This window comes from Bradysia coprophila (genome assembly GCF_014529535.1).
Source record: "Bradysia coprophila strain Holo2 chromosome X unlocalized genomic scaffold, BU_Bcop_v1 contig_128, whole genome shotgun sequence".
Taxonomy (NCBI): Eukaryota; Metazoa; Arthropoda; class Insecta; order Diptera; family Sciaridae; genus Bradysia; species Bradysia coprophila.
This window is the reverse complement of record NW_023503295.1, coordinates 4577350-4593962: the sequence shown is the minus strand read 5'-3', so window position 1 is coordinate 4593962 and position 16613 is coordinate 4577350. Positions and strand designations below refer to the sequence as shown.

At 37.1% G+C, this 16613-nt stretch overlaps 1 protein-coding gene and 1 long non-coding RNA gene across 8 annotated transcripts in view; one reads left to right on the top strand and one right to left on the bottom strand.

The window, feature by feature from the left end:
- Positions 1–1266: 1266 nt before the first annotated feature.
- LOC119067793 (C-terminal-binding protein) overlaps positions 1267–16613 on the bottom strand; it is an 84436-nt gene continuing 69089 nt past the window's right edge. For 3 of the 7 annotated variants that reach the window (XM_037170937.1, XM_037170938.1, XM_037170939.1), the window contains exons 3-9: positions 10727–11390; positions 10333–10638; positions 9969–10229; positions 9731–9871; positions 7849–8050; positions 7268–7461; positions 1267–2263 (exon numbers count right to left, since the gene is read on the bottom strand). In XM_037170937.1, the coding sequence (XP_037026832.1) occupies positions 2198–2263; positions 7268–7461; positions 7849–8050; positions 9731–9871; positions 9969–10229; positions 10333–10638; positions 10727–10924 (1368 nt within the window). In that variant the 5' untranslated portion in view covers positions 10925–11390 and the 3' untranslated portion in view covers positions 1267–2197. Of the gene's footprint in view, positions 2264–4631; positions 4967–7267; positions 7462–7848; positions 8051–9730; positions 9872–9968; positions 10230–10332; positions 10639–10726; positions 11391–16613 lie in introns of those variants that run through there. The other 4 variants (XM_037170942.1, XM_037170940.1, XM_037170941.1 and 1 more) reach the window with 4 other exon arrangements.
- Positions 2723–13086, top strand: LOC119067796. The gene is made up of 3 exons (XR_005086047.1): positions 2723–2857; positions 6713–6718; positions 13074–13086. It is a non-coding gene; the product is annotated as an uncharacterized LOC119067796 (long non-coding RNA).

Here is a 16613-nt window from a genome sequence, read left to right as displayed (position 1 = left end):
GAGTGGAGAGCCGAAAAATAAACGCCGGCGGCGTCTAGCCGTCCAAAAAAGCAGTGACGGCGGCGGCTAAGTACGGCTTAGCCGTTAAAAAAGTTCAGGCGGCGACTGGGTCTAGCCGCCGACAAAAAGGTCGGCTGGCGGCGGCTGGATGTCAAATTTTTGTAATTTTCACAAATTTTTGCAATTTTTTACGAATTTTCCAGCTTTTTACGAATTTTCGCTCTGTTCACAAGTTTTCGCGGTTTTACCGAATTTTTGCGCTTTTCTGTTACATCTGTTACGATTTTCATAAAATTTGGGATTTTCACAAACAAATGACCATAGACAAGATTTTCTACAAATTCTTGAAAATTTTCTTAAATTTCTCAATTTGCTTTTAATATCGTTTTGAAGAAAAAATAAAAAAAAATACGAAAATCAAAGTAGAAAATATCTTAAAGATAGGCATCGCAAGGGACATTAAAAGTACGGGTGTATTCTCAAGTAACGGTATTGTCCCAAAAAATTAATTTAATTTTGTTGGTTTGTGTCATCGTTTTGTCTTTTATGGATAAAATATGCACGAGCCGCCGAGTTAGCCGACCTAAACCTCTGGCGGCGGCTTACGGCGGCTAGCTGCAATTAGCTGACCAAAATCTCCGGCGGCGGCGGCGGGTCGTTTTGGGCCTAGCCTCGTTTCGGCGGCTGAAATTTGGCGGCTCTCCAGTCTGTCCACATCGCATTAGACTCTGGAAGTCCATATTTACCGATGGTCAAATTGTCAGACCTTTGTCACAAAATGCACTATGCAATTGTGTTTTGTATGGAGTGGAACCTCTACTAAATGTGGTATTAAAATATGAATAATTTTGATACGATTTTAATAACCAATCCGTACGACTCTGTCATTTTGTTTATTTTTTGTTTACACACACGAAAAAGTGAGATGCAACATGTTTTCCGAATCGGGAGTGGCTGTGGTTGGTAAATTGTTGCCGAACAAAAAATTTCGTTTAACAACTGAAGATCTAGATTCTGCACTTTCTGACTTTTTAGAGTTACGGGCAACGAAATGCTGAAAATACAGAATCTAGATTGTCATTTGTTAGACGAAAATTGATGTGAGAACAAATTACGAACCACCAACCAACTCTCAAAATCAGGTAGCATGTTGCATTTCACTTTTTCGCGAGTGTAGATTCATTTTCTTTTCATGATTTTTTTTTTCTTTGTTTAAATTATAATTTCCCTTCTAATATTAATATTTGTTTTCTCCATTTTCTATTCAAATTGTTTAATGTACAAACTTATGGGATTTTGAGTGTGTGAGTGTGTTTGTTTTGTTTGTTTTTTTTTGTGTGTAAATCGTTTCCAATTAATTTTTCTTTTTTCCTCTTATTTTCAATTAATTCAATGTATTAGTTTTTGTTTTGTTTATCTTATTACGACCACTGATTTATCTATTTTTCTTTTCTTTTTATTTATAATTATATATTTACTTATAGTTCATGAATGTCCCACAACTAGAATTAAAACCTTTTAATTTCTTTTTTTTTCATTTTTTCATTAATTAATTATTATTTTTATCATTAAATTTAATATATAAATTTGCTTTTTCTTGTTTCTTTTTTTCTTCTCTTTTTTCTTCTTCTTCATTTCTTTTTTTTTTTTTAATTTACAAATGTTTAATTATTTAGTGTTCTTTTCAACTGTGTGTTTCTCTTGTTTCATTTCTTTTATTCTTTTTCATTTATTTAATTTATTCTTTTTTAAACTCAGTTTTGTGTGAACTCTCATGTCAAATCGTCTCATGCCTTTCATCATTATCATCATAATCATCACTACCTCTTGTCGTCAAAATCATCATCATAAATAATTCATTTCACGTAAAAAAAAAAATATTAAAAAAATATGTAAAACATAATATAGAGCCGAGAGACGGATTTTCTGTTTTGTTAATTAAATTGTAAAAAAAAATTATCTAATCCTCCGAACAAAAAAAAATATTAAAATTAATCGTATTGGACATCCCCCACAACAAACAAAGAAAATCATTTTTGTATTCAAATTATGTAAAAAAAAATTAATTCTAAAAATTAAGGAAAAAAAAAGTTTTTTTTTTGTCTCATTTTCTGTTGGATAATCAAATCCGCACTCAGCTTGGTGCCTAAAGTAATAACGGTATTTTTTTAAGCGTGTTTTAAGATGGATGTTTAAGCTAGTGGACCTCTGATGACTCTGGCTTGACTGCATGATGATTACTGGGATCAGGGGCACTAAGTGGCTAAAAGAAAACAAATAAGAAATTAATTTTTTATTTTGTTTTATTTTAGTTTAGGTTTTTTTTGTTTGTTTGTTTTGTTTCTACTTTGATTACTTAAAAAAGGATTTCAAAGGACTTTAAAAAAACAACAGAAAAGTAGGACCCCCACAGCAATAATCGCTGTTCAATTTCTCTAATCCAGTTCACTAGACGATAATGAATATTTCTTCACATCAAAAAGAAACTATCTACCACTCCACGGATATATTGAACCAAAGGGCAGTTGGAAATTAAAAAAAAAAAAAAAAACTAAAAACAAATTATCTCAACATCACAGCTGTAACGACAGGATGTGAAATGGAACTCTGAACAGAAGCTATCAAAGGAAATAAAATGTCTATCTAAAAATGCTACAATCAGATCTTCTCCACACTCGGCTCTATATATATATATCAGTTCACAAATAATTTTCTTTCCGACCAAATATCCGAAACAACATTCCAATTTTCTGTTGATCGAATTTTAATTTAATTAAAGAAACAAATTGGTAAAATTAATTTAGTTCATTAACATCAAGCCACATACACGACCGTCACATAATTGGCATATTAAAATGTACGATTCAGGACGATTGTTTTGTACTAAGTAGCGTTGCTTCAACGCGATTCATATTTTTATAGTTTCATTCAATGTTTTTTTGTTTTGTTTATTAATTTAGACGGACGTTGTTTAAATCTGAGAAAGAATTTTACACCAAACAGCTGATTTAAAGTCCTTGTTGTAATGGAATGGGAACCAGCTGTTGTGGAATTGACTTTTGCAATTTATGTCTCAAACTCAAATTGAATCGTTGTCCATCAGTTTCGCATATTTGTTGTTTTTTGTCATTGGAAATTTTAATGTTTTTTCTATCATTTTTGCTATAAATTAATGACCGAATGATTAAAGCGCAGAACATTGTTACCATAAAATTTGTATCTGTCCGACTCATCAAAAACCATTCCGCAGCAATTGAAGGAATTTATAATTTCCATTAAAATATTAAACATAGTGGAATCACTCGCTAAGCATTTACCAGCCATTTCACTATGTTTAAGCTTAGTCTCTTTCCGGGGTTCGGATTCTGTTCAATGACGGTATAAGAACAATCATTGTAGGAATCACCAATAAAAATTCAAATGCAGAAGTTCTTACAATTTTACGACGAGAGAAACAAGATCAATTCGCGTCTTGAAAAGTAATTCTTCATCTTAAAATGTAACAAATTTTTGCAGCGTTCTGAGCTCTAAAAACTAATTTGCCACGTTGAATAAATGACAAATCTTTAACCTTTGATTCACAAAATGAAATTGTAAGCCTAGCAACAGATCAATTTCAGGTCATCCAAAATTAACTCAATCGACTTATAGAAACCTACGCAATAGATATCGAATCTAGAATGATTCGCAATCAACCCTTTGAAAGCGCTAGCTTTCCGTTTGTGTTCTCGGTTTAATCTTGACATAGGTCAACTTCAGCTTAAATTGACCTGTTTAGAGCAGGGCTTACTTTAGAGAATTCAAATTCTGAAAATTCCGAAAATTCTGAAAAAGTTCCGAAAAATTCTGAAAAAATTCCTAGAAAATATTTCGGAATTGTTAGGAATTTTTTCAGAATTTTTCGGAACTTTTTCAGAATTTTCAGAATTTTCGGAATTTTAATTCTCTAAAGTTCCGAAAAATTCTGAAAAAATTCCTAACAATTCCGAAATATTTTTTAGGAATTTTTTTCAGAATTTTTCGGAACTTTTTCAGAATTTTCGGAATTTTCAGAATTTTAATTCTCTAAAGTAAGCCCTGGTTTAGAGATTTTATGTTTGAATACCAATTTGTGAAACGGGAAGCAGTTGACTACAAAACATTATGAATTGGATGTACTCATCGGTAATTGTTCTAATTTTGCATGACCTGAATTTGACCAAGAGTTACAATTTCGCTCGGTTTGATAATATTTTGCCCGGTTTCTCATCGTTGTAATCAAAATAAATGAAACGAATTTCAGGATGATTTTTTTTATGATGATTATGTCTTCAATGCGCTCAATGTCTGCGCCTGCGCCACACTTGAAAAATTGAACCAACTTCTTCATCCTCCATATCAATGCGTAACGGTTTCAGCAACATTTTGTTGGTTCATTACATACCCGTATTAGGCTGTCGACAAGAGCCGTTTTTATGGGCCGGCGTTCGTATAGCAGTGTTCAATTTATCAATGTTATCCGTTCAAAATTTCTCAAATTTAGCTCACAATTGACCATTGGAATCGTGTCTGTAGGCATCTCAACCAACCGACAAAATGACGATTCCCGTCGTGATATGATCGATGATTTTAAAGTTTTTTTTTTTTAAATAAAATTAACGTCCAGGCTGATTTTTATTTTAACATTCTGAATCCTTTTGAACTGGGACACAAATTCTTTTCTTTCTTTTTTTTTTCTCGAAAAACAATAAATCTTACAGTTGTGTTAAAATGAAATATAATTAAAAAAAATTCAGTTACAATCGACCAATTGAAATAAGACATATGAATCAATGAATCTGTAGTCATTAGCTTCATCCAAAAAAAAGTATTTAAATCTTAAGTGTAACAAAAAAAAAATCAGAAAAAACAAATTAAACCAAATTCAATTCGACGTGACTTCATTCTATGGTCTTGAATAATCTTCTGGTGGGTAGAGCACGCGCGGCTACGAAAAGAAAGGAAAAAGGGAAACATGACGGCAAAATGAACGACAACAATTTATAATAATCAAATGTCTCAATGCAATTAAAATCAGCAATAATTTAGAGACGACGTACGTTTAACATGGAGGGATTCTTTCGAAAAACAGCCTACCGAAATCGAACGCATTTTCTTACAAAAATTTCTCCAGTTACACGAGCCGTACAGGGTCGTGCGGAGTGTCATTAGAAAGGTAATCACATGTACTATTGAGCCGAATAGGGACTTATTGGGTTTAAAATTCATCGACACTGAAATATGTGCAGTTTAAGAGTGATATCGCCAAAACTTCAGGTGATTTTTGTAACTTTGGGAACAAGCGGTCTCCGATTTTAATGAGTGATAGCTCGTTGGATTCGTCTTTCAATTCTAAGAAACACGTATCTTTCACTTTTTCGAAAAAAAATGTTTTCTGTGAAAAGCATTCAAAAGTGAAGACATGTCAGAGGGTACACCGAAAACAGTTTTTCGACAATAACTCAAAAAAATTTATTTTAAATTTTTGTAATGTTGTACGAATGTCGGCCTTGGAAAGACCTACAGGTAGAGTATACGCACGGCTTGGTGCGAGTAGATCCGCGAGATTTATTATTAAAAATATAGTGAATGATCAGACAGTCCGCCTTCTCTGCAGCTTCGATCTTCCGCGGAACTGAGTATGGGGTGTTGTAGCTGGCCTCACCCACTATCGTCCCACATATAAATGTTAGTCAGTGTTAGTAATTCGAGTGAAAAATTATTAAATTTTTCTAAGCGGATTTTAGTCAAATAAAGTGTTAGCGTATAGCGCATGATCTTAGGACTCCGGAACAGTAATTCGTTTTTCAACCGGACCAATATTTGCTACGGGATGGAAGTTTTGAAAAACGAAATGATCAACTGAGAGCAAATGGTTTTCCGAACTCCCATCCCGTAGCAAATATTGTTCCACATAAAAAACTAATTATTGTTCCGGAGTCCTGAGATCATGCCCTACACGCTAACACTTTATTTGAGTAAAATCCGCCGAGAAAAATTTAATAATTTTTCACTCGAATTACTAACACTGGATATGTTGTAACGATATATGTTCGCGACAAAGCGAAGCGTATAATATGAAATATATGAAATTACTTCCGTAGAAGCGTTCCAAACGCTGTTCCAGCAGTTGGGCCCACAGAAAGAAGGAAAAAATCTGCATTTTGGCACCAACTTTTTTTACAAGACTTCGGTAGGCTTGCAGCACAAAAGTACTGGGTTCATTTATATGTGGGACAATAGTGGGTGAGGCCAGCTACAACACCCCATACTCAGTTCCGCGGAACATAGAAGCTGCAGAGAAGGCGGACTCTCGGAACATTCACTACATTTTTAGTCGTTACTCTCGCGGATATACTCGCACCAAGCTGTGCCAATACTCTACCTGTAGGTCTTTCCAAGGCCGACATTCGTACAACATTACAACAATTTAAAATCATTTTTTTCTTGAGTTATTGTCGAAAAACTGTTTTCGGTACCCTCTGACATGTCCTCACTTTTGAACCTTTTTCACAGAAAGTAAATTTTTTTTCAAAAAAATGGCAGATACGTGTTCGCTAGAATTAAACGACGAATCGAATGAGCTATCATTCATTAAAATCGGAGACCGCTTGTTCCCCAATCACCTGAAGTCTTGGCGATATCACTCTTAAGTTTTCAACCGAAGACTTACACTGTTCTTACTGAAAGCAAGTTTTCGGTTTTTCATCACCAGCCACACAAACTTCGAAGAATTTTGTTGAAAGTGGTTTTGGCTTCTTGGGTCGAATACCTATCTAGGCACATATAAAAAAGTCCACCGGAAAATGCGTTCGATTTCGGTGGGCTGTTTTTCAAAAGAATCCCTCATATTTATTGGTGGAGTGGAATTCAAAATTTATTCATCAGCTTTTAGCTCTATCACCCTAATGCTAATCCCAGTCATAGCTGCATCTTTACTACTTTTTGACAATTAATCGAGGCATAGCTGAAAAAAAACTCATTTTATGCACCCCTTATAAACAGATTTTTTTAATTGAACAATTACTGACGATCACTTCTTTCACTTTATTACTTCTTATCAACAATCCTCAACGTTCTACCTTGACCCGAAACTACCGACTCAACTAATTTACTCATCTCATTGAACACTCCCAGACGAATAAAGTAAAACAAAAATACTTTGAAAACGCACGTCGTGTCTAAAGCATCAACTCGAAAATTGTTGAAGATTTTCTTTTTTGTGTATAACAAACGACTTTCAACTTACCGATTTGCTTACCAAACCGTGTGGAATACCTGGAGGAGGGGCGGCTGCTACAACTGATACAGGTGGAGGTTGCACAGTTTGTGGAGGTGGAACTGATTGCGGTGCGTGTGCACCAGCACTATGAGGTGCTTCATGCGGGGTTGTACTGTGTGCCTGTTGTAATGCCCCTGAATAATATCCGCCATTAATTCCAGCTGAATTAGTTGAGGCGAAAGAGAAAAGAAAGACGTTTTGATGAGAATGATCGTTGAGCATTAATTAAGCAATTACAGGATCGTTAAATGGGTTGGTTATGTGTGTTTGTGTGTGTGTGTGGGAATGGTGACAAATAAACATGATGGGATAATAGGTATATAGAGGAAAAAAGATTATGTGCAATTCAATGAGATGATGTGTTAATTTGCTTCAATGGATGTATAGAGAGTTCGCCGAAGGACTAAGCATTGACGAGTCCAGTCAAGCCCTTCAATGAAAGTCCTTCGAGCAATCACTCCCACATCTCGTAATTTTAAATAGCAAAATAGGCATCCCAAACGCCAAAAAAAAATGTTTCAATTTTCATTAATTCGTTTCTTTTTTACCTTCTGTGTAGCCGGCAGCTGAAGATGGTGTTCGCATGAAATATTCTTTGTTGACACAATTTCTTAGAACGTCAGGAATATTTCCAACAATCGCTCGCCTAATTTCGCTAGCTGCCATTTCACGGAGTTCGGTTGATGAGGCTTCGCTGTAGAAGGCGGCATGTGGTGTACATAATAGATTTGGGGCGTCTTTTAAAGAACCCTAGAATGACAACGGAAAAAAATCGAATTGTTTAACGTTATGGTGTCTGGGTCGTGGCATTGTTTGGTTTGTTATTATTAACTAACAAAAGCGATCGATTTCCACAAGCAGCACAAAATAGAGTTCCCACAAATTTGTCCTATGCAACTCACCGAATCGAAACGATTCGTTTAATTCCTCTATAAGAACGGGCCCACTTTTAACGGAGCGACGGACAGAAGCAGTTGAAATAATACTTTTCCGAGCATTTCTGATAGATCATCGGGAAGGGGATTTTGTTCGGATGTACCAGTACTCGTAGGGAACAATTTGTAAAGGTGGACGGGCGATAAAAGTCTTTTGGCAGTGCCGCAGTGCATTTGGGAAAAATTGGGGACTAAGACCCTCAGTTTTATACTGGATGTACAAGGCCATAGTGAGACCAATGCTGTGCTACGGAGCTATGCTCTGGTCTCACAGAGCGGAGGCTAAGTCGTTAGATAAAAAGCTGACTAAAGTGCAGAGGCTAGCGTGTTTGAGAGTAACTGGATATGCATGACGTCGACACCGACGGCAGCTCTGGAAGTTTTGCTGTCGCTCTGTCCGATACGCTTGTTTGTAAGAGAACAAGCGGAAATGACGGTAGCGAGACTTCTCAGAGGCGGCCATTGGAAGGCGACAGGCAGAAGTATGGGCCATGCAAGGATCCTGAGCGACTTGATGGGTGAATTCAGAGAGCTCAGCATGCCGTGTGACCATATGGACGCGGTGTTCCGGTTTGATAGAAACTTTGATACAGTTATACCTGACAGGGTAGAGTGGATAGGTGGAGAATGCCCTGTGCGTGGTGATTTGGAGATTTATACGGACGGTTCCAAGATGGAAGAAGGTACTGGAGCTGGGATATACTGTGAAGAGTTGGGAATGAAAATCTCAATTCCTCTGGGAATCTCGGCAACGGTCTTTCAGTCTGAGGTTGTGGCTATAGAAACGTCCTGCTGCGCTTTGATGGAAAGGCAGACGGCCGGAAAGAGAGTGTTAATTTGTTCAGACAGCGAGTCAGCGATAGAATCGCTATCTTCCTGCAAATTTTCGGCTAAATCAGTTCTCAAATGTAGAGAGCACCTGGAAACCTTATCGGAGAACAACTGCGTTTCTCTGGTATGGGTGCCTGGACACTCGGACATAGTGGGTAACGAAAAAGCCGATGAATTAGCAAGGAAGGGCAGTGAAGCTGGCTGTGTAGGCCCAGAACCGACGTTAGGTGGACGGGCAGATTCTACTAATTTTACGGAATCATCTACGATATCGAGTTTTTCGCAGATAATTGAAAGATGCAACGGAAAAACAAATTTATTTAGTTGGTAAGTTTCTGGGCCTGTGTTCTGACCAGTACAAAGACTCACAGTACGGAATGAAGATTTTTCTGATTATTTTTTTCGTACCCATTGATAGTGGCTGTTGACAATGAACTAAGTACTGGTCAAGTAGTGCTGGGATGAGGAACAACCGACTCTATTTTTTTTCAATTTTATTGGTTAATGGCTTGCAAGCACAGATTTCTCAAATTTCCATCTACAGTCATATCAGACGTAAGCCAGTTGATATTACTGTTTTCATTTTCTGAATCTGATCATTAACTGAGCGTGATCAATATTCAAAAACCAACAACACTTAACCACTAAAAAATATCTAGCAAACCTGGAATACATTGTATGGCTCGTTTTCATGAACATCGAGTGCAGCTGCTCTTATTCGTCCTTGTTTCAATGCTGAAGCCAAAGCATCGTCATCAACTAATCCGCCTCTAGCTGTGTTTACTAAAAATGCACCTGGTCTCATCTGGAAAACGAATCAAATTTCAGTCACCGATTACAAAAGGGCCGATCATTAATCGACTGTTTCCAACGGAAATGGTTCGTTGATCGTGATTGTTTACCTGTTTAATTGTAAATTCATTTATCAGATGATGATTGTGTTCGTTAAGTGAACAATGTAGTGACACACAGTCTGATTGAAATAAGAGATCTTGCAGTGTGTAAACTCTTGTAAGGCCGAGAGATCTGTCAATACCATCCGGAAGATATGGATCATAGAATATAACATTTAAACCAAAACCTTTTGCGCGCAACGCAACAGCACTGCCAATCCGTCCCAATCCGACTAAACCCAGTGTATCACCACGAATTCGTGCACAACCCTGAAACGATATAATGGAGAAAAGACCCAACCATCAGTTTATACCATTGTGACGATTTTGTGGACGGCAAAATGGCATTTTGCTCTGTCATTTCGATATGTACCTGCGCAGCTTCCCTTACTTGTTCTGGTCCGGTAAATTTCTTTCCTTCTCTCACCATATTCGCCAGCCAATATGTTCGACGATATAAATTTAGGATGAGACACATCGTTGTGTCGGCTACTTCTTCTACACCAAAACCGGGTACATTACAAACGGCGATGCCCAGTTCGCCGGCTGCTTTAATATCTATGTTATCTGTACCACTGCCGATGCGTACTATAATACGAAGTGCTTTGAATTTTTCCAGGTCCTCTTTCGTTAAAATTATTGTGTGCCACATTAATGCTCCGACAGCTTCGTTTAGTACCTGACGAAAAAAGAAAGAAAGAAGAGAATGGGTTGCAGTGTAACAGCGAATAATCGTATAGGTGAACCGCAAAAACAACAACACAAACCTTTTCATGAATTTCTGATGTGCTTTGCGCATCACAAAATGCAACTGTGGCAACATCTTTCAGTATTGGCATTTCTATCGAACAGTCTCGTCCATCCAACAATGCGACCAGCGGGCGAGGTTGTACCGGTCCATTAGCAATTGGTCCTCGTATATCCATTCTTGGCCGTTTCGGCATCATCATCGATGATTTTTCCATGATGCTATGCACTCACTACCGTTTCAATTCTCTTTACAAAAACTATTTTACGGTTTCGGGTTTTTTTGCTTTGTTCGTTTTGGTTTATCTTCTCGTTTGGCTCACTCTTTACTGATTGTTATGTATGGTCTCGGGGTTAAACCGTTTTAGTCGTATATATCAAGTTCACTTAAATTCAATTTCCACAAAAAAATTCAATAAATTTTCAACTCTTTACCGTCGTAGAAATTTGCATCAATTGGAATATCACATAAAAAAAACTATTGTTCCTTTTTCACACAAAATTATAAATTAAACAAAATAAAAACAAACATAAATAAAAAACACCGCCCAGTATTTTATTATAAAACGGTGTGTGTGTGTCTGTCGGCTGCCAGTCTTGGGATAAAGTTTTTGCTTTCAAATGTTTCCTGATTGAGGGGTTATTTCTCACGAACCGTTCCCCTCATTGTTCCGTTTTTTTAATCTGAAAATAGAAAGAACGAAAATTGTTAGTGACTTGGTTTGATATTTAAATGGAGGTTAGAACGAACAATTTAATTAAAATTAGATGATTCAATCGGTATTCAAACGTAAAGATGAGCGAAAACTTCTCCGAAAGAAACGAGCAGAAAATGAAAGGAAGGTTTTCGTTGAAATACAAAATTTAGCAGAAACAAGGGACACTCGAAAACTGTACCAAAAAGTAAACAAGAATAGACCGGCTAAAGCCTGGTGAGGTCTTTTTTCTTTTTCTGGAGGCAAGGCGGAAGAATAGCTTTCATCAGTCGACATCTAGCTGTTGAAGAGTAAATATCTCTACCAACGTTTTACCAATTTGGTATTCAACTACCAGTTTGGTAGTCAACTACCAAAAATTAAACTTTAAATAGGCGAGCATGTAGAATAATTTCGTCAGTCGGTGCGTAGTTCTCGAATAGTAAACATCTCTTCCCCAAAAATTACGTTTGGTAGTCAATTATAGCCTTGGTAGTCCAACTACCAACTACCAAATTTTCGAATTGCAATGTTAACTATGAGCTATCGGTGATCAGATAACAAATAATTATTATTTGCCTGGTGTCGATATGCTCATGGTGGCTTTGCAATTTTGAATGTTAATCCAGCTCGAAACTACCAGCTACCAAAGCTACCAACTACCAAATTTTCGATTTATAGATAGGCGAGCATGTAGAATAATTTCGTCAGTCGGTGCGTAGTTCTCGAATAGTAAACATCTCTTCCCCAAAAATTACGTTTGGTAGTCAATTATAGCCTTGGTAGTTCAACTACCAACTACCAAATTTTCGAATTGCAATGTTAACTGTGAGCTATCGGTGATCAGATAACAAATAATTATTATTTGCCTGGTGTTGATATGCTCATGGTGGCTTTGCAATTTTGAATGTCAATCCAGCTCGAAACTACCAACTACCAAAAATACCAACTACCGACTGAGAGCTACCAAAACTACCAAATTTGTGGAACAGACAGACGGACAGACAGACAGACGGACAGACATACAGACAAACCGGCCATAATAGGGTATTTTTTCTGGAAGAAAAAAGACCTAAAAACGTTAAAAACGGATACAGTCAACAGCCCCAACTGTGCAAGGATTCAAATGTAGTACGTGCAGAGGAGAGACAGTGCCTGGAAAGGTGGACAGAATTTTTCAAGAGCCTGCTATGCCAGAGTCAAACAGTAACAACGGAAGACGTAGCGGAACCGGATTCACAATCGAGCGCACAAGGTGTGGCGGAACCTACACTGGAGGAAGTTAGGGCGTCTGTTCTCAAGCTCAAGAATAACAAGGCCCCTGGATCAGACAATCTGCCCGGAGAACTTTTTAAATATGGAGGTGATGCGCTGTGTGCACGGTTACATGAGTTGATTGTGAAGATTTGGGAACGTGAAGAAATGCCAGAAGAATGGGAACTCGGAATCATTTGTCCAGTGTATAAGACGGGTGACAAATTGGAATGTAGCAACTACAGAGGAATTAATCAATTGAACACAGCGTACAAAATATTTGCGGATATTTTACGCCAGCGTCTCGTGGCGTATTCGGAACCAACAACTGGTGAATCCCAGGGTGGATTCCGCAACGATCGCTCAACAACAGACCAGTTGTTTAGCATCATGGCAGATCATGGAGAAATGCAGAGAGTTCAATGTTTAATAAAAGGAGCCTGATATAGTCAAATTCATCAAAATCAATCGATTAAGATGGCTCGGTCATGTACAAAGAATGAACGAGGAACGTGTACCACTGAAACTGCTAAATACAAATCCCAATGGAAGACGCAGACCAAGAAGACCAAGAGCGAGATGGGAAGATGCAATTGAGTCTGATCTGAGTATTGCTTTTTCTATTTTTATCGTTTATCAAACCGGTGTAATCAATTCAAGCAAAAATTCTACTCCACCAATTAACTTTCAACTATTGTTCTATAACAAAACGATCCTTCGCTCTGTTTCATAACTTTTAATTCCATTCCTACCGCTAATGATCTCGTAAACTTTTCAAAAAATCGAACACATCATCAAACAATGGAAATTAGTTTTGTGATTGTTTTAATTACGAAACTCAAGCTCATCAACACGATGCTTCATTCTCGGAAACGTTTCTCTAAATTATAATTGGACCAATTAAAAACTATATAATATATACACAGAATAGCACCACACACAACTCGACACCCTCCATTAGCTTGGCATTGCAATTGCTGGTGAAAGAAAATTAAAAAAAAAAACCGCACACCCGACCCGAAATCTACGAAACATCTTTCAACTTATTTCGAGAAACTATTCAATGGAATAAATTTAGCTCGACGTATCTACCCCAGTTCGACAAACTAATTTACAATTTTAAATGACCAGAAAAATTGAAGATAAAAATTTACGGAAACGATTTCCAACCGACGACCTTATGAATCTGAGCTATACATACAGTTTATTATGAAAGATGTATTTAAGTTTGAAGTGTGGAAAAGTTTTGTGCAAAGCTGAAAACAAGCAAAAGTCGTAGAGAACAGACGATGTCTTACAGTTTCCCTGCTCCGCTTGTTCCGATATGAAAAGTTCGGCAAATAAGCTAAGAAAGTCAACAGACAAAGTTGCTGAGATATATCAACCGGATCGATGTATTTGTAGTAGGGTCTTCGTAAAGAAGGGTCTCTCATAAATAAATATTTGATTGGTATACCCACTCATTTGTTCCCGTTTATCAACAAATATTAAAAATTCATGGCATTATTAGGACTTTTCTAAACTTTGAATAGTTCCATGGTTCAGCTGCACTTACGGGTGTCTCCAAAAGTTATACCAAGACAAGCTATGATGTTGCTGCTTCTCAGTCTGTTGTGACGGAAAAGAGAAATCATCGACGAAATAAAACGATGGTTTCGTATCTTATAAGAATCGAAAAAGTTAGTCTCACAAGAAGAACGAACGACATATAAGTGTAATTATATAACTACCAAAAAGCACAACGCTCTTCAGTTATATGAAACAGTTAAAGTCTTTGGAAAGTTTGCCCGGAATATATTTGTATATAAATCAATTACGTTAACTATACTTGTCAAGGATAAAATGGAGTGCCAAATTAATAGCTAATATTGTAATGTGTATAACACGCCCGTTCAATATATATAGTACTGCTTTTTGGATTGCTTGTTGTATGGGGAAAATTGGATAAATTGCATAACGAGATGTTTTTAGAAATAAGAAAAAAAAGTGAAATCATATCATTTTCGAACTATTGAGCACGTTGTTATATACCATTTGAAGTCATTTACCAGATAATTGAACGTAATTGACGTCAACGGACAACAGATGCTTGAGCTCAATAATAATATCCGAGCAATCGTTTAATTCATTTAAATAATTACTTCAAAAAGCAAAGAGGCTCTGTTACGAGAGTTTGTGTTGTGGAATACAGAAATGGTAGAACTGCAACCAAATCCATCGATTGGCTATTCGTCTAAAAAATACGGAATAAACACACACACAGAGCCACACACATGAACTCGAGACATTCTCACAGAATAATATTATATTCCTAATGCAACATTTATTCATAAGAATATTGGCACAAAAGCGTTATGGATTTAGAGAAGCTATATAATCTATCTGTAACAAAGTTGAAACTTTTCAAAATCAAAATTGTAAAATTCATATCAAATTTTCGTTCCCTGACTACATTCCCCAAACGAAGTTCAAACTCTCTCACCACCATTCAACTTTCTAACAAAAAGTTTTTTTTTTGTTATTCATCGAACTTTTCCGCTCTTATGTCGCTACTATAATGTGTTCACTAACCTACCTACACCTATACCGACAGTATGTGCGCTTCGCTACAATATTACCTTCATCTTTCACATTCGTAAGTATCCATCGATATATATATATATATATATACAACAGAACATACAACAACAGCAGCAGCAGCAACAACAACAACAAAAAAAGTATAAAAAATACAAATTCCATACAGTATTTACCCCTCAAGAAGTTCTGAATTTTTCTCAATGCAAAATAACATGAAAAGAGATGAAGTAAAAGTATAAGCTTTTTATTTTTATTGTCAAAATGAATTCGAAACTTTTCATCGATGTGCTTCAGCTTGAGGAAGAAGATTCGATATGTATACTATACTATATGGGTATTAGGGTGTATCGTTTTGACAAAAGTTTTTAAGGCCTGCGGATAGGTTCGATGCAGAAGGGTCCCCTGATAACGAAAATAACAAAAAAAAATTGAAGTTCAAGGCGCACCCTCCGAAAACCTACTACTTGGTCACAAGTACTGACGGAAAAGTCGGTTCTGCTTCTAAACCGAGCAGTCCCGGCCCATTCCACGAAGTTCCCTCGGGGCGTTGCAACCCCGCGGAATTTGATGCAAGTCGATCGGAGCTGGGAGTTCATGATTCCATCCGAAGTGGTCAGACCAACCACGTACCCTACCCGAGGGTTTGTATCGGTACCACGGGAGCTGGAAGCCCCCCGAGAACCGGAGAAACTCTCGGTATCGGGCCCAGCGACGGTTGAGGAGCCTATCCTTGGCTGAAACGTGGTGGTTGTGGATTGCACTTTTGGGGTACTACTCCCGGGGGAATTGTAGTAAGGATCACGATAGGTCCTGGCCTCACCTTTGGTGTGCTGTGCATGAAAGAGCAGTACAAAAAGGTAGTCATCTGACGCGCTGATTGAGCGTATCTCAATCTGTTCCTCTTAGAGAGGACGAGATGTAAAGCCTTCGGGTAGGGAATCTCGTTAATCTAAAGAATTATCTTACTTCGGTAAGGTTTGACACTCGTACTTGGTCACAAAGCCATAGTGAGATCAGTTCTGCAGACTGTGTAGAAAAATATTTGTTAATTGTATATGATAATTACTCGTTGAGTATGTGGCTTCAATTTGGCGCCAAAACTTCGAACAGCTTATATGGAATCTGGATTCAAGCCGACGGCGATCCAAACGAGCTATGGCTTAAATGAATCGTCATTCAATTCTGATAATATCATGGAACAACTTTTTTCCCGAAAAATTTTTGTTGGGCTGTGTCATGGCCAGATAGAAATGGAGTTGATTTTTCACAATGTATCTCAACCCATCAAATTTTGGAATCTCTTCGAAAGTTAAAGTTCGAAGATTTTCCAAAATTTGATCGGTTGAGATAGATTGTGAAAACTCAACTCCATTTCTAT